Raw genomic sequence first — 23934 nt, 5'->3', positions numbered from 1 at the left:
GCTGCAGGCTGATTCCCTTCCCACCTTCTCACAACATGTATAACCAGTCTACTGTGTAGCCCTAAATCTAAACAAAATGGGAAGGGATATGGTTCAGATTCAAGAGTAGGAGTAACTAGTTATCTGGTAGAAATCTAGGTCAACAGTTCTTAATTGGTCCAAACCCCTAAGAATTCACTGGATGGGTTTCATGGAATCTATGAAGCATTTAAATGCATTTTCCTGCAGAGAGGTCTCCCAAAGAAGTGTCTTTTAAAAAGGTAAGACGCACTGTTATGGATTCCTTCACAATCCATATTCATCCCTGCCAGAGCTTGGCTTCCAGGGCTCAGTGGCCAACAGCTGCCTCTGTGACCATGTGCTATCTTGAGCCATCAATGATCTGTTGAAAATGTACTGAGCCCATGGTAAGCTTCAGTCCACAGAGTTTCTTTTACTCATTTTAGTAAGTTCTCATGTATGAAATGATATGTCCTACAATAGAGAAACAACCTTAACAGAAAGAGATTTTTGGCCCAATGGAAGATTCTGGATATGTTCATCATCCATAAACAATGGATTTTATTGCTTTTTTTTTTTTGAGTGTCATTCATTGTATGCATAAAAATTAGTCAATTGTTGATGTATTTGTTATTGATGTTAATTGAACTTAATTATGAAGTACACGTTACTAGGACAACATTAATGAGTATAAGAAGACATTATGTTTTTGGTTGCTGGTATTAATCATGTCTAAGTGGAGACAACTATGATTTCATAGGCTAGTCATCACCTGATACTACTGTTCCATTTCAGAGTTGACACTGCTCCAGCACAAACAGTTGCAATGTCTCCATAGGCCAAGGGCCCTACTCAGTTGCCAGAGGGCTCCTCACATTCCTTTTTTTCCTGCTGGTAAACCAGTGAACACTGGCTACCTAATTAGAAAGAAAGCAGCAGCCAGTACAAAGTCCTTACATACATTTTTCTAGTCCTAGGGAAGAAATACAAATAGGTCTTGGAAGCAGGTATTCTCCCTTTGTTCCATCTTGTTTATTATTTAACATGAAGGCAGTTTCAGTGTCATTAGTATTCAGAAGGTAAGGAATTCTGAGGCCAGAGAAGATTTCATAAAGGAGTGGAGTTTGCTTCTGAGAGAAAAGTGACAGAGTGCCCTAGGCAGGGGAAAGTAATATTAAAACTAAGTTTCTCCAGAATAAACCTAGCATACTGGAAATACAGTATGGACAGCAGACTTGCCACATAAGCAGAGAAAAGTCTTGATACAAAACGAAAACTTGATTGAACAGTATTTGAGTTTAGTAGTGAATTAAAGGTTGTTAAATCACAGAAAGGCAGTTATGAAATTGGTGGGGTTGGGAGGAGTGTCCAGCAGACGTACGTAGGATACATTGGAGCTGGAAAAGGCGGGCATCTGAGAACACAATTTGAAGAGGATTGCATCGATCCCATCACACAGCAAGTGCCAGGATACCATTGGTTGTACTGAAAAAGCACAAAAGAAGAAATGGGACTGGAGGGATATCACAGAGGAAGAATGATAGGGTTTCATGCCTACTTGTTATTCCAAAAAGGATTGTGGCTCTAAAAGATCCACTGTACAAAATAACTCTGGGGAGAAACCCAAAGGGAAGGTCTGGAAAAAACAGATGCATCAGGGTTGAGTCTCATACACAGCATGTAGGATTTCAGGCCTGTCGCCTTTGCAAGCAGGGACTTGGCCCCTCTTCATCAACTTGTAGATTTCAGGGGTCTTCAGGTTTTTCTTGGTCTTAGATATAGATGTCAGGTTCTTAGGAACTCCCTGTAGTTTTACCTAATTTTGCCTTTTTTTTTTTTTTTTCTGCTTGAGAATAAATGTTCTTTATTCTGTTAATTGACTCAGATTGTAGCATCTCCTAAAAATGAGCTGAGGGAACCTGAGGGGCTGATGCTAGGAGGCTCCAGTCCCTTGCCTTCCTAATCCTGAATCTGGGACAGGGCTTTCCCAGAATAGCTTCAAACACCTAGTTGCAAGTCAGGCCAAGTGGGGATCTGCTTGGAGGATATTTGTCACACCCCTACATTATGTCTTCTCATTCTCCAGCCCCTGTTGCTAGATGCTTCTGCCTTGGCTTAGAAACTGTCCCACTGTTGAGTATTCATTGGAGCAAGGGGCTTCTCCATGGTAGTTCTAGTTGTAAGATGGGGGATAGGAGTAGGTGGAGGAAAACATTAGATGAGGTCTGAGATAGGTGGCTGTTTGGGGGGATCAGCGGTTCAGATCACTGTCATTTCTGCTTTAGTGATATCTCTCAGGCAGGGGTAGCAGATATTTTGTTCATGCAGATCTATAACCCAGGGCTACAGTTGGCTTCTCTCATAAGAAGCGGTGTTTGTGTGTGTCGGGGGTGGGGGTGGGGTGTTTAGATGGAACTCTTCTGGAAGTACCAGTACACATTTTGTGAGTCTTTGCAACTAACTGTACTGTTCTATCCTCATCCATAGGCTTCCACTATCCTGGAATTGTCCAAGTGGAGAAAAGCCAAGTAGTCTCGTTCTTATCCCTGAGAGTCCACATCCCCATGCTTAGTCTTGAAAGGACTTGAATCTTGAATCAGCCCTGGTCGGGCATTCGGTCAAGTGTGCTAGGTGTATTGTCCTCTGGTCTTTGTTCCCCTCAGACACCAACAGCTTCTAAATTTGCACAAAAATTGTCCTGATAAACCAATGTCATTTGAGTCCAGGTTTAACAACAGAACAGGTCCCAGTGTTCTGGCATTGCTTTAATTTCTAAAGCAAGTAGGATTATGCTACGTTGTTTGATTCACCTGATTTCATATTTAACGTCCATGGAGGGAACTTCAGAAACAGCAGCAGTACCTCTAACCTCATGGTTCATTAGTCCTTTCTGGTTAACTCTTCCACTCTGTCCAGTGACCATTTTAAGACTTCCACTCACCTCAAACTTCCAACCCCATTATCTCCCTACTCAAGAGTAAACAACAGAAAACTGCCCTCAGCCCTCTGCCACCAGACCTTCCCCCAATCATACCTATCCTTCCCTCTCCCTCCTGTTAGAATGGGAGAAGTCCCTATTGTCTAAATTTCTCTACCAGTGCATCAAATTCCCTCTCCTGTGACTGTTTAAGGACCTGCTCCATCTACGCCCTCTCATATTTTCAACCTCTCCCACCCCATTAGCTGGTTCCCTCTCCCCTCAATTTTCCCTTGTGTGTGGAGTGGTAAAATACACCTAACAAAATTTACCACCTGAACGATTTCAGTTGTACAGTGGTATTACAACATTCATAACGTTGTGCAACCATCAGCACCACCTATCTCCATAATTCTTTTGGATCCTGCAAAATTGAAACCATACCCAATAAACAATTCCCCATGACTCACTGCCCCTAACCCCTAACAACCACCATTCTACTTTCTGTTTCTAGGATTCTGTTCTTAAGTACTTCATGTAAGCAGGGTTATACTGTATTTGGCTTTTTGGGACTCGCTTATCTCACCACAATGTCTTCAAGGTTCATCTATTAACTCTTCTTGATATTTCCAATTGTTTATACCTATCTCCTATTTAAATTCAAACTCCCTTTATTCTTTATCCTCCAGCCTTACATTTTTCCCTGGTGGCCAAAAACCTAGGAGTTGCTTCTACCCACTGAGTCCCATTCCTTCTCTCTCTGCAGTCCACCTTCTGCCTCCACTGCCCCTTGGGAATAGCCTTCACCAAGGGCACCAATGACCTACATGTTGCTAATTCAGAAAACACTTTTTAATTATATCTGACTCAACAGCATTTAACACCATAACAATCTCTTCTTTTAATGAGTCTTCTGGTGACTAAAGTGACACACCACACTCACTGGTCTTCCTTCACTCTGGTCACTTCTCAGTCTCCTGGTTAGGCTCCTTTTTTATTTACTTCTTATATGTGACTGTTCCTCATAGGACTGTTTGGGGTCATTTCTTCCTCTTTCTCTCCGGTGGGCAATCTTGTTCACTTCTCTAGCTTGCTTTCTGCTGGCAACTCCAAAATCTATACCAAGACCCAATTTGTGAGCTCCAGGGTTACAAAAACAACTGCCCACAGGACACTTGCACTTGGGATATCTTCAAGGAATCCCGTACTCAACATATCCAAAGTTGAACCCATTATCTTGTACTACCACCAAACACTATCACTCCAAAAAACTTATGTTCTGCTTTTGGCTCTCCCTCTAACAATCTCACAAAATGGAACTATAATTGTCTATTGCTCAAGCCAGAAATCTGGATTCATCAGGAATCTTCCTGCTCCCCAACCAATAATCCCAAGGTCCTTTTGTATCTATCATCCATTGCTATGTAACACATCGCCCCAAAACAGTGGCTCAAAACAACTTAGTCTGGGTAGCTCTGCTGGTCTCTCCCAGGCTCACTCATGCAGCTGCATGCCCCTGGCTGGTGTCTGGGCTCAGCTGACACAGCTGGGCCCCTCCACAGTCTTTCACCGTCATAGCATGGCAGGTGGTCTGGGTTTCAAGAAAGGAGAGGAGAAGCTGTGAGTTCCCTTGAAGCCGTGGCTCAGAACTCCCCAGTGCACTTCTGTCACATTCTTTTAGTCAAAGAAGTCACAAGGCCAGTGCAGAGACGGGGGGAAATAAAGATCTCTTGATGGGAGGAGCTTGAAGTATCTGTGGCTATTTTTAATCCACCACAGCTATCCATTCTAGCTTCTATCATGTTAAACCAAATAAAATGCGCTGTTTGACCATTGTCGACCTATAAAAGTGGCACTTTCATATGGTTCAATTGGTGTTTCTTGAATTCACCCTGGTCTAGATCACCATTGTCATATCTACCGCATCAACTTCCCAGCAGGTGCTCCTGACTCCAGTTGGGTTTTCCTCCAGTTCATTTGTCACATGGCAGCCAATATGATCTAATACTTGAGTCTGAGCCCACTCTCTTGCCTAAGATCATCCCCTCCCATACACACTCCATATTTCTTAAGATAAGCCCAAACTGTGTAAAATGATTTGTACGAGGCTCTCCCGATGTGCCTCACTTGTCTTACTTTCTCCCTTATACTTCCTGCTCCACTATCACTGAAATCTGCCCTTGTGCTGGGCTATGTCTCAGGAAAGATGGTGATCCTGTAAATTCCCTCTTTAATTTCTCAAAATCATATTTCCTCCCCTAGCCCACTTTGAAGCCAAAACAAAAGTGAAAAGATACTGCTAGGACTTAAGGCTGAGGTGGAGAGGTTTTCACCTCCAGCACTGCGGCTAAGATGAGCACGAGGAAAAAGAAGGTAACTAAAAACAGGAGCCCTCCAATGCTGCAGGCAGCCAGGGAACCATATGGAAGGAGCTCAGAGGACACTCCTTTTGCTTTACCCTGGGGCACTGCGTGGGGCCAATGTACTGTTCCACTCCTGATCTCTTGGAAGTCCCCCCTCAGAGCATAGGAGACTGGGATATCCTGCTTGGGGAGAGGATCCTGGAGGGGGAATCTTGCCTCGCCCCAAGTTGCTCCCTCAACAATCTGTGACCAGTTGCATCCGCTGCCATGGTTATACTTCTTGGAACTCCCCTCCCAATCCTTCCCTTTCTTCTGCCCCTTCCTGGTCCTTTCTATTTCAGTGGTAAAAATCATGTCTTCAGGAAGGCATGCCTCACTCCCCTGTCATTAACTTCCATCATGCACTGTAGTTGTTTTATGAACATTGTGTCAGGTAACCTTTTAAAGGTCTACTTGGATTAACTGGGGCACCTGGCTGGCTCAGTCAGTGGAGCGTGTGACTCTTGGAGTTGTGAGTTTGGGCCCCACGTTGGGGGTAGAGATTACTTAAAATCTTTAAGTCGGTTAAGCATCTGACTCGTGACCTCAGCTCAGGTCTTGATCTCAGGGTTGTGAGTTCAAGCCCCACACTGGGCTCCATGCTGAGTGTGGAGCCTACCATAAACAAACAAACAAATAAAATCTTTAAGAACGAAGGTCTGCATGGATTAACTTATTAACTCTTCATAACAAATATTGTTCCTACCTTACAGATGAGGAACAGACACAGCAGAGAGGTTAAGGAATTTGCCCTACCACATACAGCTAGGAAGTAGCAAGCCAGTCCTCACACCTGGGCAGTCTGGCTCCAGGGCCACATTGTTAACTGCTAGGCTGTATTTGCCTCATATATAAATATGTCTAAGTTTGGGACCGCTTGCTTAGCGCCTGTCTCCCTCATAGTTAAGTATAGTAAGAGTGGGAAGTGGTTTTACTCAGTCACTGAATTCCTAGCTGTCTGCAGGATGTGTTTTATAGGGAAATCTGCTTTGTTAATGTGTCAACAAATGAAAACATGGAATATGTTTGACATATTTTCTTTTAAAATTATCCCCATTTTCGCCTGGGTGGCTCAGTCGGTTAAGCGTCCGACTTCGGCTCAGGTCACGATCTCACAGTTCGTGAGTTCGAGCCCTGCGTCGGGCTCTGTGCTGACAGCTTAGAGCCTGAAGCCTGCTTCAAATTCTATGTCTCCTTCTGTCTCTACTTCTCCCCCGCTCGTGCTCTCCCTCTCCTTCAGAAATAAATAAAAACATTAAAAATTTTTTTTTTTATTTTTTTATTTTTTTTTATTTTTTATTTTTGGGACAGAGAGAGACAGAGCATGAACGGGGGAGGGGCAGAGAGAGAGGGAGACACAGAATCGGAAACAGGCTCCAGGCTCCGAGCCATCAGCCCAGAGCCTGATGCGGGGCTCGAACTCACGGACCGCGAGATCGTGACCTGGCTGAAGTCGGACGCTTAACCGACTGCGCCACCCAGGCGCCCCTAAAAATTTTTTTTTAATTATCCCCATTTTTTCATTCATATTTTTTGTTGTTATAGTCATTAGACTTTTATGGGCCAAATACAGACTTAGTCTGGCTCCTGCCATTATTCCTGTTATTTTCTGAATCCTTCTAGCATCCCTCCTCCCATTGCCCTCCCTTGCTTCCCACGTGCAGAAAGAAAAGAAGTTCCCAGAGCAGAGCCACCATCCTAGCAGGCTTACCCCCACCGCAGGCACAAGCAGGGCACGTCCCTGCACCCATTCACTCAGAACAAACGATGATGCCACAGAGGCAGGCGTGTCCATGAGAGATGGTTACTTATTGATCACCAGTTCATTCACTGATTCGTTCGCTACCTAATTCAACAACTGTTTACTGTGCCCTTGCTCTGGGTGAGATGCTGGAGAACCACCGGTGAGCAAAGCAGATAAGGTCCCTGCCCACAGGACTCACTGTTTAGTGATGAAATCAAAATAATCATGTGATCAGGCAATTCCATGTAAGATACAGTTCAAGCTCACCCAGGCCCAAAAGGCCAGTTAGAAAGTACCCCCAGGAAGGGGTCCCAGGAATGCTGGCCCTGCACTCTGCCCTTAGTTTTTGGTTTTATTGCCCAGTGCTTTCTGAAATTGGGTTGCCCTGAATTTAAATCCTAGATTTGCCACTTACTAGGCCATATGTCTTGAAAAAATTGACTTCCCTGCACCTCTATTTCCTTACTTGTAAAATGGCGATAACAATAGTAATGTGAGAATTTACTTAGCTGTTTCAAGTAGATTGTTGTAGGATGCATTTAAAAAAATGTTAATGCATTATGTTATCATTGCCCAGTCTAGTTGAATCTGACTCAGGACAGGAGGCTGTATAGTCCACAGCTTCAGAACAATGTGCCCTTCCTATTGGTCTCTGGTCTGGAGAAGAGTGGGATTCTCAGTGGCTTCTTCCTGGAAGAATATAATATATTCTCCTTTTGGAATATAAATGCTAACTGAAGGGAAAGAGATAGCCCTGTTGCCCAGAAGTGCTCTAAAACAGCCTGGCTGATTTCATTGTTCCAGCTGGAGCCTCAGCCTAGACCTCCCTAAGAGCACTCACCTGGACTAAACAAATGCCCACCAGCCTTCCAATAGATATGGGTGGTAAACTAAAGAAAAATTTCAGTAAACACCCTACAAATCCAATGCAAGCAAAAATTCTAACTTCAATTCCCCCACAGACCATATTTAGCACAACGAATTGTGTCTCAGTGGAAGCAATGTAGGAATCACCCTCCCAATGCTAGAGCAGCAGACTTTGTAACGAAATAGCAATCAAAAGAGGACAGTGGGCACCCAGCCTTCAATATGGCTCTAAGCAAGATCCTCTGCCTCCAAGGAACTTACAATTGAGTCTTATGGTGTTGCTCCTTTTGCTTTTCATGAGAGTTTTCTGTGTAGATGTTTGAGATAAAAAATCCTGAGGAAAGGGTGCCTCAAAATCTATTTGTTTCTTTAGGCAATTGTTAAAATAGTAGGACAGAAGAAACATTATTCCTCAGAAAACATATTAGCAGTCTCCCCCAGGGTTGCGCTGCCCAACACAGAGTTACACCATGGTTGTGGCTCCTCATTAACAATGCAGTTTGTCTTAACTCATTGGTGGTATAGTTGCTGGGAATTAAATCAGTCACTTGGGAAGACAATATGGCATTTGACATTCTCACTTCTATAGCACAGTATGTGCATGCTCCGTTTCAATGAGTCGTGAAGAGCTGAGAAAACATTCTAACCGCCCCCAAACCCAGCAACCACTGTTCTGATTTCTATCACTATAGATTAGGTATACATACCTGTTTTGAACTTATATAAATGGAGTCATGTACTACGTACTTTGTGTCTGGATTCATTTGCTCAACATGTCTATGAGACGGCAAAGCTCTCATTTCTGTTGTATTATCAGTACTTTATTCCTTTTTTGTTTTTTAAATCAATGTTATTGAAAAGTATAATGTATGTACAATGAAGTAACATTTTAAATATACGATTCCATGAGTTTTAACACATTTATGTATCTATGTAACCAGAACCCCAATCAAGATATAGAACATTTCTATTACCCAGGAAGTTCTCTTGCGTCCTGCTCAACCTTCCCCGCTCCAGATGCAACCACTGTTCTGACTGTTCTCACTATAGATTTCATTTCTCCTATTCTTGACTTGCATATAAATGGATCCTACAGCAATCATCTCTCATGTCTGACAGCTTTCCTTCAACACAATGTCTCTAAAATTCATCTACTTCATCATGTGTAGTTTATTCCTTTTTACTGCTGAGTTGTGTAACAGTCCATTGAATAAACATACTATAGTTTATCCATTCTCCTGTTGATGGACATTTGGGTTGTTTCCAATTTGGGGCCATTTTGACTAAGTCTGTTATAAATATTTGTGTACAAGTCTGTTTGTGGATATATGTTCCATTTGTCTTGGATAGTAACTGGGAGATGTGAGGGGTCAAAGAGTAGGTGTAGGTTTAACTTCCTGAGAAACTGCCAAACATGCAAACCAATCGTGCCATTTTACAATTTCTGTAGAAGCGTTATGAGAGTTTCAGTTGCTCTTGACTAACTTTCTTGGCTTGACTTTAGTCGGGTTCTTGAACCTTCTCCTAAACTTACCTGTGCAGTTCTTGGTAAAATCCAGTTTTAGCAAGAAACCCCCACAGGTGGCATCTGGTCACCCTCGATGTCTGATAGAGTCTTCATCTTTGCACCATCCCCCTCGGTGATGTCTGATCATCCTGGCATTTTGTCAGCAAGAATCCTGTTAGGTTACTTAACCAGAATTCCCCTTACTCTTTATGTTTCTTCGTGGTAATTTTCCATCCACTGACCAGGCGTACCCTCCCTCCCCCGTCCTCGGCTATAAATTTTCTCTTGTTCATGCTGTATCTCACCCTCACTGAAAAATCCCACTGCAGTCGTCCCTATAACTATCCTCTAAGCCTTACCAACTTTACCATGTTGTTGAATTTTTTTTTCTTTAACATTCCACATTTTTACCAACACACAGAAAGTTAATCTTTAATTTTATGGATTCTAGCAGTGTGCAGTGCTATTTCGTTGTGATTATGATTTGCCTTTCCTTAATAACCAATGATTTCAAGCTCTTTTTCACATGCTTACTGACCACTAGTTTCCTCTCTTGCAAGTGTTCAAGTCATTCACATATTTTGACATAAATGTTGCTATTAGAAATGTGTCCTTAAGTAATACATGTTGAACTAAAATCTCTATTAGTCTATTCAACTACACATTAAAAAATATTTATTGAGAGGCTATTATGTGCCGTAAACTTTTCTAGGCTCACAAATTGTGACTGAGAGATAAAATCTTTGCTCTTGTTTGAAGAGTTCATATTCTGCAAGCGGCCAGGAGACAAACAGCGAAATGGAAGCAAAGAAGATGATTTTTGGTGGTATGCAGATGCTCACTGAGAATTAGTGATAAAATATTGGAAATAACCTATATCCCCACGGTGAAAGATGTAGGGGAGTCTGGTAATTTATGTGATAGGAGTTTGATGGAGTATTATAATGCCATTAAGTTAATAATTACAACATGAAAAAATACTTAACTATATAATAAAAAGGTCTAATTTAAAATCGTATGTGCTTTGTTTAGGACTATGTAAAATACCCGTACTTTGATGCATACAAAGACTGGAAGGAACCAGAAGAAAAAGAAAACACTGTTGTGTTTATTTTTCGGAGTGGTTGAATTATGGGGGTCCAAGGGCAATTGCTGTCGTTTTGTTTTCTTACACGTTATCGCATTGTCAACATGCAGAAACTGGCATCTACAGCACCTTCACGGGACTTACCTTTGTGTAAAGCTTTAGAATTCACTGAGACATGTGACGGGCTTAAAGTAAAACTTGGGTTACTTCAGTGTGAAGTAAAGCAATAAAATGAGGACTAAGAGTTTGACTTCGCAGAGATTAGGGATTTCAAGGAAGCACGAGGCTGCTCCTGCAAAGTCCGAGGGAGACGCACGTCGGCGCACGACCGGCGCGGCGCAGAATAGTGACGTCTTGCGCCGGGCGGGAACTGACGTCACTTTTGGCACCGCCGCTTCCGGTCCGCGTGGGGGCGGTTCTTGCGGAGATAGTGGACTCCGGGCAGGTGTTGGCTCGCGGTGCGGTGAATTTTTTCGGAAGTCAGCCTCCCTGCTCCCCGCATCATGGCCACCGACTCGTGGGCCCTGGCAGTGGACGAGCAGGAAGCGGCTGTCAAGTCGGTCAGTGGCTTCAGCTCTCGCGGGGCGAACGTAGCAGGGGCCCGAGCCGACCCTGATTCGAGCCCCGGGAGCTGCCCGGGTTGGGCAGGGTTGTGGCCCACACCTCCCTAGACTTTGCGGCGGTGAATCCCGTGGCCCTGATTTGCGCCTAGGGCGATAGAGACCAGTGTCAAGCTTGTTCTATTCATCTGGGCCAGTTAAAGACTTTTTTGTCCTGTAGCAAATTTGTTCCCGCTCTGTATGTTTTCTTTCCTTGTATTGCACTTCCTCATTGGGGATTGTAGAGACAGGAAAATTTAAATGCTGATTCTCTCTTTGATCTGTTTTCCGGATGAATCGGTGCTAAACCCTTTTTTGTTTGTTTGTTTGTTTTTGGATTTTTCTTAACGTGGCTGGCATTTGGTAGCTTTTTGCAGGATAACAGATTCAGGTTTAGATTTCGTGTTTCAGTCTACTGCAAATGTTGGCGGGAGGGACTACAAATTGTTTCGTTGATGTTTAAAAGGGATATTTAGTTTCACATCCTGGTTCTTTTATAAATGAAGATCTATTCAATTGTAAGGTAATTAGTGTAAACTGGCTTTCTGTTCTTATATGTAACCGTAGGTTTGTTTAGTGATAATTCACTATTGATTGTAATAGTTTTGTCTGGTCGTCTGGAAGTCTTATGTAACTTTTTTTTCTTTTCTTTTTTTTTTTTTTTTTTTTTTTTTTTTTTTTTTTTTTTTTTTTTTTTTTTTTTTTCAACGTTTTTTATTTATTTTTGGGACAGAGAGAGACAGAGCATGAACAGGGGAGGTGCAGAGAGAGGGAGACACAGAATCGGAAACAGGCTCCAGGCTCCGAGCCATCGGCCCAGAGCCCGACGCGGGGCTCGAACTCACGGACCGCGAGATCGTGACCTGGCTGAAGTCGGACGCTTAACCGACTGCGCCACCCAGGCGCCCCAATAACTTTTTAATGCTTAAGTTAACATTTCTTCTGCAGTCATCCTTGATTGCCTTGGGAAGATTGTGAGTTTGTCAGCAAATATTGTGGTCTAAATCCAGTGGAATACAGGATGAATCTTTACAGTCTAGTTGGGAAGGTGAGAATGTGGGAAATGCTGTGAAAATGGTAAGAATAATGCGGTAAGTGATGTCTGAAAAGAGAGAGGACGTTTATGAATAGGGAATAAGAAATTGCTTGTGGAGAAGTTTCAAATGGATAATAGAGAATGAGTCATGTAAGATAGAGGTGAATAACATTTCAGGAGAAAATGCACAAAAGTGCTGAACTTGTCTAGAGAGCAAGAATCAGAACTCATTTTTGCTGCAGCTTAAGTGTATGGGTTGTAATAGAAGCTGTACAGAAAATACAGAGTGTACTTTGCAACCTCAACTGAGAACTTGAAGAGGAGAGACTTTTCTTAGTCGGTTTGGGGATTTTTCAGGATACTGACAAGATTAGATCTGAGAGCTGGCAAGATTTATTGAACACATAGAATGTTAGTGATGTCTACAGGATAGGCAGTCAGTGTGGAAGTTACTGTAATAGTCCACAGAAGGGCATATGTTGTTGGGTGGTGGAAGTGACGATGAAGAGATGGATTTAAGAGATAATTGTGGCGATATAATGTGCGGGATTTAGGAAAAAGGCAAAGGTGGTTGTTTGCAGGCGGCATCCCAGAGGTGGTATTAGTAAAATGCTAATAACAGGACTAGAGAAGAGGGAAGATGGGCAGATTTGATTTGGAGGTCTCTGAATTTTAGACAAGGAGGACATCTTGGTAAGTACCTGTGTCGTGAGTCCCCAGGAATTGTCTAGGTTCAGTGATTTCCTGGGAGAACTCATAGGACCCAGCACATAACTGTACTCTCAGCTCTGATTTATTACACCTCTCCTGGTGGATTTACACACAGCTTAATTAAAGTCCTATTGCAGCTAATTGTAACAACACACGTGAAGTATTGTCAGGGAAGCTCATTAGAGACTCAGTTCTTAGGGTTCTTATTGGAGAGTTGTCACAAAGTCACCCTCTGCTTAGCATGTACCAAAATTCCAGACTTACAGAAGGAAAGCAGATGTTTAACGTAAATCACATGTTTTTACAATTTAGGTATAGCAAACCCCTCAGCAGTTCTGGGAATGGTGGGAACCCTTCTGAAGTCCAGGTTCCCAGGGGCCAACCTTGCGAGCTGGTTTTTATAAGGATAGGAACCTGTTAACTGTGTTAACTGTTTTCTGCAGAGCATGTATCTCACATTTGGAATTGTGGCATTGGACTTCAGAAGAAGAATCAGGGCAAGCAATGAAACTCATTACAGGGGCACCTGGGTGGCTCTGTGGGTTGTGTGTCGGACTTTTGATTTTGGCTCAGGTCGTAGTCTCATGGTTCATGAGACTGAGTCCCATGTCACGCTCTGTGCTGACATGTGGAGCCTGCTTGGGATTCTCTCTCTCCCTCTTTCTCTCTGCCCCTCCCTGCTCGCACTCTCCCTCTCCCTCTCAAAATAAATATTAAAAAACAAAATAAAGTGTTAACAATAAATAAAACTGGCTATTATCCACAAAGAAATCAGAGTATTACAAAGGATGAGGTTCTGGCACCATAGCATTTAAAATCCACTGCTTCACACAAGATCTTTTCTAAAAGATAGTTACTGAGAATTGTTTTCAAATCTTTTTTTTTTTTTTTTTTTAATGTTTATTATTTTGAGAGAGAGTGTGAGCAGTGTGTGGGGAGGGGAGTGCAGAGAGAGAGGGAGAGAGAATCCCAAGCAGGCTCCATACTTGGCACAGACCTGAGCCAAAATTGAGAGTCGGACGTTTAACCACCTGAGCCACCCAGGCACCCCTCAAATTTTTTTTAAACCTGTGACTCTGATCTAGCTGTGATATTATGAATATTGTACATATAGACCTAAACATACTTGGCATCTGGTTTTAACCACTCTACTTCTCAGAAGGCTGATGTAAATAAATGTGTGAAAATATTGCTTCCTGATAGCTGGGGAAGACCCTCCTCCCCCACCCACCCACCCCCTCTTTTTTTAATTTCCATGTAGTCTTGTGTATCTTAGTTTAATAACTAATTCATAGTATTAGGTTATCATATGGCTGTGCTCTCAAGTGTACAGGTAGTAAATGGAAATGACAGAGACGAGGACAGAGAAAACACAAAGACAAAGATCTTATATTTACACACAGGATTTTTGTTTGGTTTACGCTTAATGTGAGCAAAGGTGTGTCTTCAGAGTCTTCCTTGCATACAAAAATGGGTTTGGAGGGGAAAGAGAGGTATGTCAGGGAGTTTAGTTTGGATGCAATTTTAGGAGCCCTAATAAAAGATTCTGAGAGTTTGAATTAGTAGAAAGGACCCGATGCCAGTTCATTTGTTACTGTCATCTCTTCCAACACAAATGGCTTCCTTTGCTGCCTCTTTTGGTTGTATGACCAGTTTAATATCTTTCTTTCTCTTCCCCTGATCAGCCAAAACCAAAAAACCAAAGGCAACCCTAAGAATCTTTTGGAGACATAATTTGACCCTTTTGCGATTAGAATTGTCATAGAGGTAGATCTTGAAGCCTTTCTGAAGTGTCTTTGAGTGCCAGAGAGTTCACCCCTCCACAGATCAGGGACTCTGGGATTGATGGAAGGTTGGCCACCCTTCAGGAGCTACTCTTTTTTTTTTTTTTTTAAACACTTTTTTATATATTTTTGAGAGCCAGAGTGCCAGTGGGGGAAGGGCAGAGAGAGAGGGAGACACAGAATCTGAAGCAGGCTCCAGGCTCTGAGCTGTCAGAATCCCACGCAGGGCCTGAACCTATGAACTGCTAGATCATGACCTGAGCTGAAGTCAGATGCTTAATCAACTGAGCCACCCAGGTGCCCCCAGGAACTACTGTTAATTTGGATAGGGAAGGGATGCTTCTATCATAACTGAAAGCCTGTGTCCAGGGTCAGGGACGCTGCCTTCTGTTGGATGCATGATTAATAATTGGAAGGTTCCTTGCTGAAGATGAATTCAGAATGAAGGAGAATGGGAGTCAATTGGCCTGCCTCTTTCCCATGATGGAGTTACCTCTCAAGACAGGAATACTAGTCTGCGGGTAGTTTTACCCTTGAATGCAGCTGAATAAATCCTGACACATTCATAGATCTGACTATCCCCTAAGCATGTCATCTTTTGTTACCACATCTCTTTGTCAAATTATAGTACATTAGATTTGGTTATTGTTTTCTTTCTCATCAGTCAGGCTCTGAGACCACTCTAATCAACTTGGTTGGATTGGGGACTCTGGACTGTTTTATTTGTGTTTTTCAGCCCATCCCAAGAGTAGTCTTCTGTGAATCCCTGTGTATTCAGCCTAAAAATGAGGTTAATCAGTGGATAAGTTCTAGTATGAAATACCTTCTGTTAGGTACCAACATTACTCTTAGCCTTCAGGGAAAGGGTGTCCACCTCCAGTAGTATGTTGGTCTGATTTTTCTCTGGACGACCTGGTTTCTAAAGAGATCAGATAAATATTCCTACAGTGTGAGGGTGGACTTCCAAAGACCATGAGCAGGGTCATTTGGGGGCAGGGAGAATGGTGGAAGAAATGGTTCTCAATGCCCTCAGGAAACACTGGTGGTCATTATAAGGATAATGAATGGTTGCATCAGTTCAGGGATCTTCTTGGGGACAGGGCTCGGGGTCTAGGGCTTGATTTGGGGTACTCCTTAGAACCTGACAACACACCTTTATAATACCACTTCTGTGTCACACCCTTACTCTTACCAACACTTTGAACGTGGGAAAATAATTCCCATGAGATTGGAGACTTCATTATGAATGTATAAATTACTGTTCTGCTTGCACTTTAATCTGCAACTTATAAGCAAGTTTGCATTGACCAGGACTAGTGGCCAAAATCAATAAAAAACCTGTGTTCAAGTTTCTGATAAATTAAAAAAAATTTTTTTTAACGTTTATTCACTTTTTGAGAGACAGAGAGTATGAGCAGGACAGAGGCAGAGAGAGAGGGAGACGCAGAATCCGAAGCAGGCTCCAGGCTCTGAGCTGTCAGCACAGAGCCCGACAACGTGGTGTTTGAACTCACAAACCGTGAGATCATGACCTGAGCCTAAGTCCGACGCTTAACCGACTGAGCCACCCAGGCACCTCCTGAAATATTTTAAATCAGGAACATGAGTTTGTTCTTTGATCATAATAAATAACTTTTTTTTTACCTAACTTATAGTGGAGGTGGTTGATAAGACAAGAAAGAAGGCTGTAATTTATTTGCTTAGTGTTGCATGAATACAGTGTGGGTTTCGTGATTAACAACAAAGTTGAAATACTTAGATGATACTTTTTTTTTTTTTAAGTTTACGTATTTTTGAAAGAGAGAGGACAGAGCTCAGAGGAGGACACAGAGAGAGGGAAAGATAGAATCCCAAGCAGGCCCCACACTGTCAGCGCGGACCCCAATGTGGGGCTTGAACTCACCTGTGGGATTATGATGTCAGCCAAAATCGAAATTGAGAGACAGACACTTAACCAACTGAGCCACCCAGGCGCCCCTGGATAGTGTTGTTCGTCAGTGTATCTGCAAGGGAACTGTGTGTTTGCCATTGATAGGCTATCAAAGGCATTTAATGAAGGTTAGATGTCCTAGAAAGAGCATAAGTTGGAAGAAAATTAGAGGTTTGAGACTGTTGTCAAACTTTTCCCCCCAACTGCTATGTTTAGTCCACCCCACTCTCCTTTTTAAGGTTCTTGAAGTTGCCCGAAATGATGTCTTCACCCAAGCTTTTAGGACTCCTGCTTGAGCAGGATAACTCCCTGAGTAAAGGTGCTGAACTAGGTCTGCTGGACTTTCACTAGGGAACTTCTCTTGGCTAAGGGACTTCCTTTGGGTCCTCTGCTTAACTCTGTTTCCTTTTATTCCCATTCAGATGAGTAATTTGCAAATCAAGGAAGAAAAAGTCAAACCAGATACCAATGGTGAGTCACTTGTAACTATTAGCTCTTCTGCTTTGCAGTAGTAGCTGCAGTGTGAAAAGGAGTTTTCATATAGCATAGTATTTGGCGAGTGACGGCACGGTATTTGAGAGCCAGTAAATTCAGTTTCGTTACTGAAGAGGATACATTAGTTTTCCAGAGTTTATCTAGTCTCTAACTCCTGCCACTGTTCGCTTGATGTGTTTCTTTAAACTTTGGTTTAATTTTTGAAAAGTGAATCTGGGTTCAAAACTCAAAGTATTAAACAGGTGAAAGGCTTCCTTTCTGTTCTGGACTGTCATTTACCCAGTTCTCACTCTCTGTCTTTATTAGTTTGGTAGGCTGACATGCCAAGTATCACAAACTGAGTGGTTTAAACAACCGAAGTTTACTGTCTCCTAGTTCTTGAGGCCAGAAGTCTGAGACCAAGGTGTCAGCCTTCCTTCTGAAGGCTTTAGATCTTACATTCAAGTCTTTAATCCATTTTGAGTTAATTTTTGTGTATGGTTAAGATAGCGGTCCAGTTCTGTTCTTTTACATGTGGCTGTCCCGTTTTCCCAATACCATTTATTAAAGAGACTGTCCTTTCTCTGTTGTATATTCTTGGGTCCTTTGTCATAAATTAATTGACCAAATATGTGTGGGTTTATTTCTGAGCTCTCTGTTCTGTTCCATCGATTTATGTGTCTCTTGTTAATGCAGGCACCATACTGTTTTAATTATACAGTTTTGTAATCTAGTTTGAAATCGGGAAGCATGATGCCTCCAGCTTTGTTTTTCTTTCTCACGATTGCTTTGGCTGTTCGGGATCTTTTGTGGTTCTGTACAAATTTTAAAATTGTTCTATTTCTGTGAAGAATGCTGTTGGGATTTTCACAGGGAGTGCATTGATTCGTGTTTTTGGTAATAATGGACATTTTAACAGTACTCTTCCAATCCGTGAGCGAGGAAAACCTTCCTATTTGTTTGTGTTTTCAGTTTCTTTCAATAATGTCTTATGATGTTCAGTATACATGTCTTCTACCTCCTTGGTAAATTTATTCCTAGGTATTTAATTCTTTTTAATGCAGTTGTAAATAGGATTATTTTCTTAATTTCTCTTCCAGATAGTTCATTATCAGTGTACAGAAACACACCAGATTTTGTGCATTGATTTTGTATTCTGCAAAATCATTGACTAAATTCATTTATTAGTGCCAACAGTTTTTTGATGGCATCTTTGGGTTTTTTATATATATCATGTCTTCTGCAAATATTGACATTTTTCTTCCTTTGAATTGGATGCTTTTTATTTATTTTTCTTATCCATCTACATTTAATATAATTGTTGACATGGTAGGTTTACTTAAGTAGTTTTACTATTTGGTTTGTTTGTCTCATAGTTTCTCTTCCTTTCTTTTGCTGCCTTCTTTTAGGCTAATTGAATATCTTAGAATTCCACTTTAATTGATCTATTGGCATTTTAGCTATACTCTTTGCATTATTTTATCAGTGTTTTAAAGTTTTCTTCATTTAAATCTTGCATATTTATTTGATTTTATTAATTTTATTTCTTGGTGAAGTATTTCATCATTTTAGTTGCTGTTATAAATGGGAACTTTTCAATTATATGTCTGTATTTATGAAAACTGATTTCTATTTATTTTGTACCTAGTTTTTTTGTTTTTCGCTAAGATATGTTATTTTGTAAGGGTTTTTTTTGTTTTTTGTTTTGTTTTGAGAGAGAGAGAGAACACTAGTGAGGGAGAGGGACAGAGGGAGAGAGAGGGAGAGGGGGAGAGAGGGAGAGGGAAGGAGGGAGGGAGGGAGAGAAAGAGAGAATGAGAATCCCAAGCAGTCTCCATGCTGAGCAGGGCTCAATTCCACAACCCTGGGATCATGACCCGAGCCAAAAATCAAGAGTTGGATGCTTAACAGACTGAGCCACCCAGGCGCCCCATAATCGTTTTTAAGTTGATACTTAATCCTGCAGGTTTACAATCCTGTAATCCACCAAAAGTGAACATTTTACCTCTTGCTTTTATTTATTTTTTTTTATTTAAAAAATTTTTTAACATTTATTTATTTATGAGAGACAGAGAGAGACAGAGCATGAGCAGGGGAGGGGCAGAGAGAGAGGGAGACACCGAATCCGAAGCAGGCTCCAGGCTCTGAGCTGTCAGCACAGAGCCTGATGTGGGGCTCAAACTCACAAACCGCGAGTTCATGACCTGAGCTGAAGCTGGACACTCAACCGACTGAGCCACCCGGGCGCCCCTCTTGCTTTTAATTTTTAATACCTGTTTTCTTTCTTATGTATGATTGTGTTTGCTAATATAATAGTATATTTTAAAATAGGATAAGCAAATCAGAGGTGACATATTCTGATCCACTGTGAAGTCAGCCAACATTCCTAGAAAGTTGAAATTTTCTTGTGTGCTTTCTCGGAATAAAAACCCATTTAAACATAAAGAAATGCCAAATATTTACATTTTGATCACCTAACTAAGATTTAGTTTTCATGTTGTCACACCTTTTGGGTGGGTTTGAAATTTGCCTTTCTTACTATGATAACTGTTTTCTTTTGTAGGTGTTATTAAAACCAGTGCCACTGCAGAGAAAACAGATGAAGAAGAGAAAGGTAATTTCTCTTTAAAACTTTGTAGCAAGAAATAGAATATGACCCAAGATTTGCCCTCCTGGAGCCAGAGGCACTGGATCAAGGAGATGAGGAGGAATTACAAAGGAGATTGAGAAGAAGCAGTCAGTGAGGTAGAAGGAGAATGAAAGAGAGTGGTATCCATTTTTTTTTTTTTTTTAATTTATTTTGAGAGAGAGAGAGCAAGTGAGGGAGGGGCAGAGAGAGAGAGAGAATCCCAAGCAGGCTCCGCACTGTCAGCGCAGAGCCTGATGCGGAGCTCAATCTCATGGACCATGAGATCATGACTTGAGCTGAAGCCAGGAATCGGACCCTTAACCGGCTGAGCCACCCAGGTGCCCTCAAGAGAGTGGTATCCAGAAACCAGAAGAAGGAAGTATTTCAGAAGTAGGTAGTTAAATATAAGTAATAAGTTGATTAAGAAGATATAAATATTGGGGCCACCTGGGTTGCTCACTTGGTTAAGGGTACAACTTCTGCTCAGATCATGATCTTGTAAGTTAGAGCCCAGCACCGGGCTCTGTGCTAACAGCCTGGAGCCTGCTTCGGATTCTGTGTCTCCCTCTCTCTTTGCCCCTCCCCCAGTCCCTTTCTCACTCTCACTCTCAAAAATGAATAAACATTAAAAAAAAAATGTTAAAACGTGTTCACATGCTGGTGGGAATGTTCCAGTGGAGCAGGAAACTGATCACGCAAAACAGAGTCAGCGTCAGGAGAAATATCCTTGTGGGCAAGAGGGGCTGGGACCTGTCGTACGAGTGGAGGGGTTAGCCTTAGGAGCACAGGCTGTTCATCCCAGGTTACCAAAGGGAATGTAGAGAACATGGGCACACATGCAGGTGGATGTATAGGAGTGTCACGACAGTATGGGGAAGTGTTTCTGATCACCGGTACTTTTCTGTGAAGGAAGACGAGAGGTCATCAGGTGAGGATGTGAGGGATTAGAAGTTTGAGAAGAGAGGAGGAGGTAGAAGTGGAGGTCTGAGAAGAGTGAATGAGTGGAGAACAGAAGCATGAAGACGAATAGGGCAGCTCAGCCCTTTTGGGTTTCCCAGTCACCGTTCTAAAGGGAGACCCGTGGGAGTGACTGTTGTTCTCCAGCCAAGCCTGGCCGCCTGGGTGCTGGTGCAGAGATGGGGAGAGAGATTTCACGAGGGTGAGTTTGCCAAACGAGCGTGAAGACAATCTGCTGGTTTCTTCCGGACAGAGGACAGAGCTGCCCAGTCTTTACTCAACAAGCTGATCAGAAGCAACCTTGTCGATAACACGAACCAAGTGGAAGTCCTCCAGCGGGACCCAAATTCCCCGCTCTACTCTGTGAAGTCCTTTGAGGAGCTTCGGCTGTGAGTATTTGTTCTTTGAACAGCTGCTCCTTGTCAGGCCCTCCTTTGTAAAACTTAGCATTTCCGAGATCTTTGGGATATTTTGCTTTTTACTTTTATTTTTAAGAATCTTAATGTATTTGCTTCTTTGACTGATAATTCACATGACTCAAAAGTCAGAAAGTATGAAACAGTTTACAGTGATGGTTTCCCTCCCACCCTTGTCTCTTGGCTACCCAGTTCTCCTCCTCTCGGGAGGGATTTTTTAATGCCACAGATTTATTCATCATAGCTGAAAGTCTTTTTTCTTTTATGCTCTTAGAACTTTCAATAAAATATTGGCTGACAGGTGATTTCTGGATGTCAGGAACATTTCTTATTAGGTAAGCCCTTTTGTTAGACTATAGGGTTTACGGTTAAGAACAGTTTATCTGCTTTTATATAATGGATCAAAAGAGCCTTTGCAGGATTTCCAGTACCTACAGTGGAAAGCAGTCTTCAGTATTCCAGAATGCAAAACAAAAACCAATCCAGAACCCAGAATTAAGCTGTAAGGGAGCATATTCATGTCATTGTGCTAAGAATGACTTCTAATATCGCTTTGTTTTAAAAGCAGAATTATGGAAGGTCATACCAATTTTTTTTGTTTACTTCAATATATTAGTAAAGAAATGTTTATGAATCCTTGGTTTATGTACCTGGTACCTGGTTATGTACCTGGTACCTGTGCTGGGTGTTATGAGTAACACAAGACATAACCACCGTTCTTGCTGCCTGCCAGGACCTGAATCATAGAAAGCAGCTGGTGAATAAGAAAGTGGTGGAATTACCTTTATCAGCAAAATCTTTAATATGCCCACCGTGGGCCAATAGGGGCCACATTCCTGCCAACTGTTACCACTGCTTTAGCATAAGAGACACTTAAAATATAAGAGCTAACTTAAACCAAATCAAGTCATTAATGAAGTAACAGTTAAGAACAAGTTTTTTAAAGCGTTGTTGTTTTGTTTTTTTTTTTAATTTTTTTTTTTTCCCACGTTTTTTAATTTTTATTTTTGGGACAGAGAGAGACAGAGCATGAACGGGGGAGGGGCAGAGAGAGAGGGAGACACAGAATCGGAAACAGGCTCCAGGCTCCGAGCCATCAGCCCAGAGCCTGACGCGGGGCTCGAACTCACGGACCGCGAGATCGTGACCTGGCTGAAGTCGGACGCTTAACCGACTGTGCCACCCAGGCGCCCCAAGCGTTGTTGTTTTTTAATGTTTTCAGGAAATTATTCTTTTCTTTCTGTATTTCTCCCATCGGGGGCTTCATTCAGCAATTCTGCCATCTCTGCTTCTATTCGTAAACTATATCAGGACAGCTAGATGTGCTCTTTTGTTTCCTGAAGTGACAGTTTTGCTTCCCCAAGTATAGATGGTTTTTAAACCCCCTTTCATTTAAAGGACTTGTGCTCTCAGTCTGACCAGTGAGGAATTGTCGTCTCTGAAAAATCAAGCTCTCTCTGATTTAGTAGTTGTTGGCTAGAAGAAACAAAAAATAAAACCTAAGTTGCCTAATATAATATACTTGTTTTGTACTTAAAAATTTTGAATTAATCTGCAAAATAAAAGGAAAATAATGAACTGCTGGAAGCTCTTGGATCATTTGGCTCTTCATTCAGTTGTGACTTTGTTTCCTTAGCAACCAAATCGCAATCTGCTGAGCTTCATAGCCTTTTCTTCTAAACAGAAGACACCAAAGATTATGCTTTCACATGTCTTTGTGTCTGAGAACCAACATATGCCAGACGAATGTGCCTTTTAGAGAGCCTGTTAACTCCAGGGAAGGCTCAGAGAACAGAAGGCTTGACTTGGTTTGGCTCTTCTTTACAAATAGTGTGGTGGGATTTTTGTCGAACACCCTGTCAGTGGTAGAGGTAACAGAGAGGTTATTGCAAATGCAATGAAAAAGCAACTTTAATTTGTATTTGTTGTGTAGCTACTTATATAAGCTGGTGCTTTCCTATGCTTGATTTTGACGAAACATAATAACCAAATATGAGCATTCGTGAAGTTCAGTACCAGTGATTGAACACTTCTCTTTACCAGAAACTGGCTAAATCAATTCTCTTACCTCTTGATTGTCCTGAGTGTTTGTATAGCTGGCTTTGGAAGGACCATGGAATACAAAATGACTGTGGTTCATTTTAACATCTGCACCAAGAAATTAAACCTGAATCTTGTTTTCTAAAGGGACTTCTATATCTTAGTGATACAGTTAAGCAGTGTTTATTTTTAGGTATGCCTTTTATAATTCATTTTATGCAAATTATACAATTTATACAAATTAATAAATTCCACTCTTGCAGTATCCAGGGAACATTTGCCATCCAAGACCAATCATATTTGTGGGGGTCTGCTGAAAGCATGAATTTCTCCAAGAAAGAAAACTTGTCTGTATTCTATGAATTGTGTAATAGTTGTAGATTAAGACTGAGGAGAGAAGGATGATGGTTTGGTTTCATTTTAGATAATATTTTTTAAGGCCTAGGAAGATCTGTCTGACAGAGATAGGAAGCGTTACTCTTTGCTAGATATAGGGAAAGAGATTTAGGCCTTTAAAACAATTTGAACTAGGAAACGATCCTTTCTCTCCCTGGTCTCCTAGGAAACCACAGCTTCTCCAGGGAGTCTATGCCATGGGCTTCAATCGACCATCCAAGATACAAGAGAATGCATTACCCATGATGCTTGCTGAGCCGTGAGTATGCAGATCCCAGTGCACCTCTTCAGAATTTGGTTTAACGTCCTATACCGATAACTTACTGTTCTTGAGAACAAGATGGGACATTTGGGACAGCATGTTTTCTTCAGGGAAACAGCTTGAGCAAGTACAGAGAGTCATATGGAATTTGGTACAGCTTCTGCCTTCCCCACTTA

The 23934-nt window shown here is 41.8% G+C and overlaps 1 protein-coding gene and 1 long non-coding RNA gene across 3 annotated transcripts in view; one reads left to right on the top strand and one right to left on the bottom strand.

The window, feature by feature from the left end:
* Positions 1 to 558: 558 nt before the first annotated feature.
* On the bottom strand, positions 559 to 10967 carry LOC131499325 (uncharacterized). The gene is made up of 2 exons (XR_009255806.1): positions 10669 to 10967; positions 559 to 1485 (listed from the first exon to the last, which is right to left on the bottom strand). It is a non-coding gene; the product is annotated as an uncharacterized LOC131499325 (long non-coding RNA).
* Positions 10928 to 23934, top strand: part of DDX19A (DEAD-box helicase 19A) — a 23375-nt gene continuing 10368 nt past the window's right edge. The window contains exons 1-5 of one of the 2 annotated variants that reach the window (XM_058707251.1): positions 10928 to 11084; positions 17007 to 17055; positions 19622 to 19672; positions 20898 to 21033; positions 23663 to 23755. In XM_058707251.1, the coding sequence (XP_058563234.1) occupies positions 11028 to 11084; positions 17007 to 17055; positions 19622 to 19672; positions 20898 to 21033; positions 23663 to 23755 (386 nt within the window). In that variant the 5' untranslated portion in view covers positions 10928 to 11027. Of the gene's footprint in view, positions 11085 to 17006; positions 17056 to 19621; positions 19673 to 20897; positions 21034 to 21334; positions 21396 to 23662; positions 23756 to 23934 lie in introns of those variants that run through there. The other variant, XM_058707252.1, reaches the window with a different exon arrangement.

Source organism: Neofelis nebulosa, chromosome 17 (genome assembly GCF_028018385.1).
Source record: "Neofelis nebulosa isolate mNeoNeb1 chromosome 17, mNeoNeb1.pri, whole genome shotgun sequence".
NCBI lineage: Eukaryota > Metazoa > Chordata > Mammalia > Carnivora > Felidae > Neofelis > Neofelis nebulosa.
This window is presented reverse-complemented; position numbering and strand designations above follow the sequence as displayed.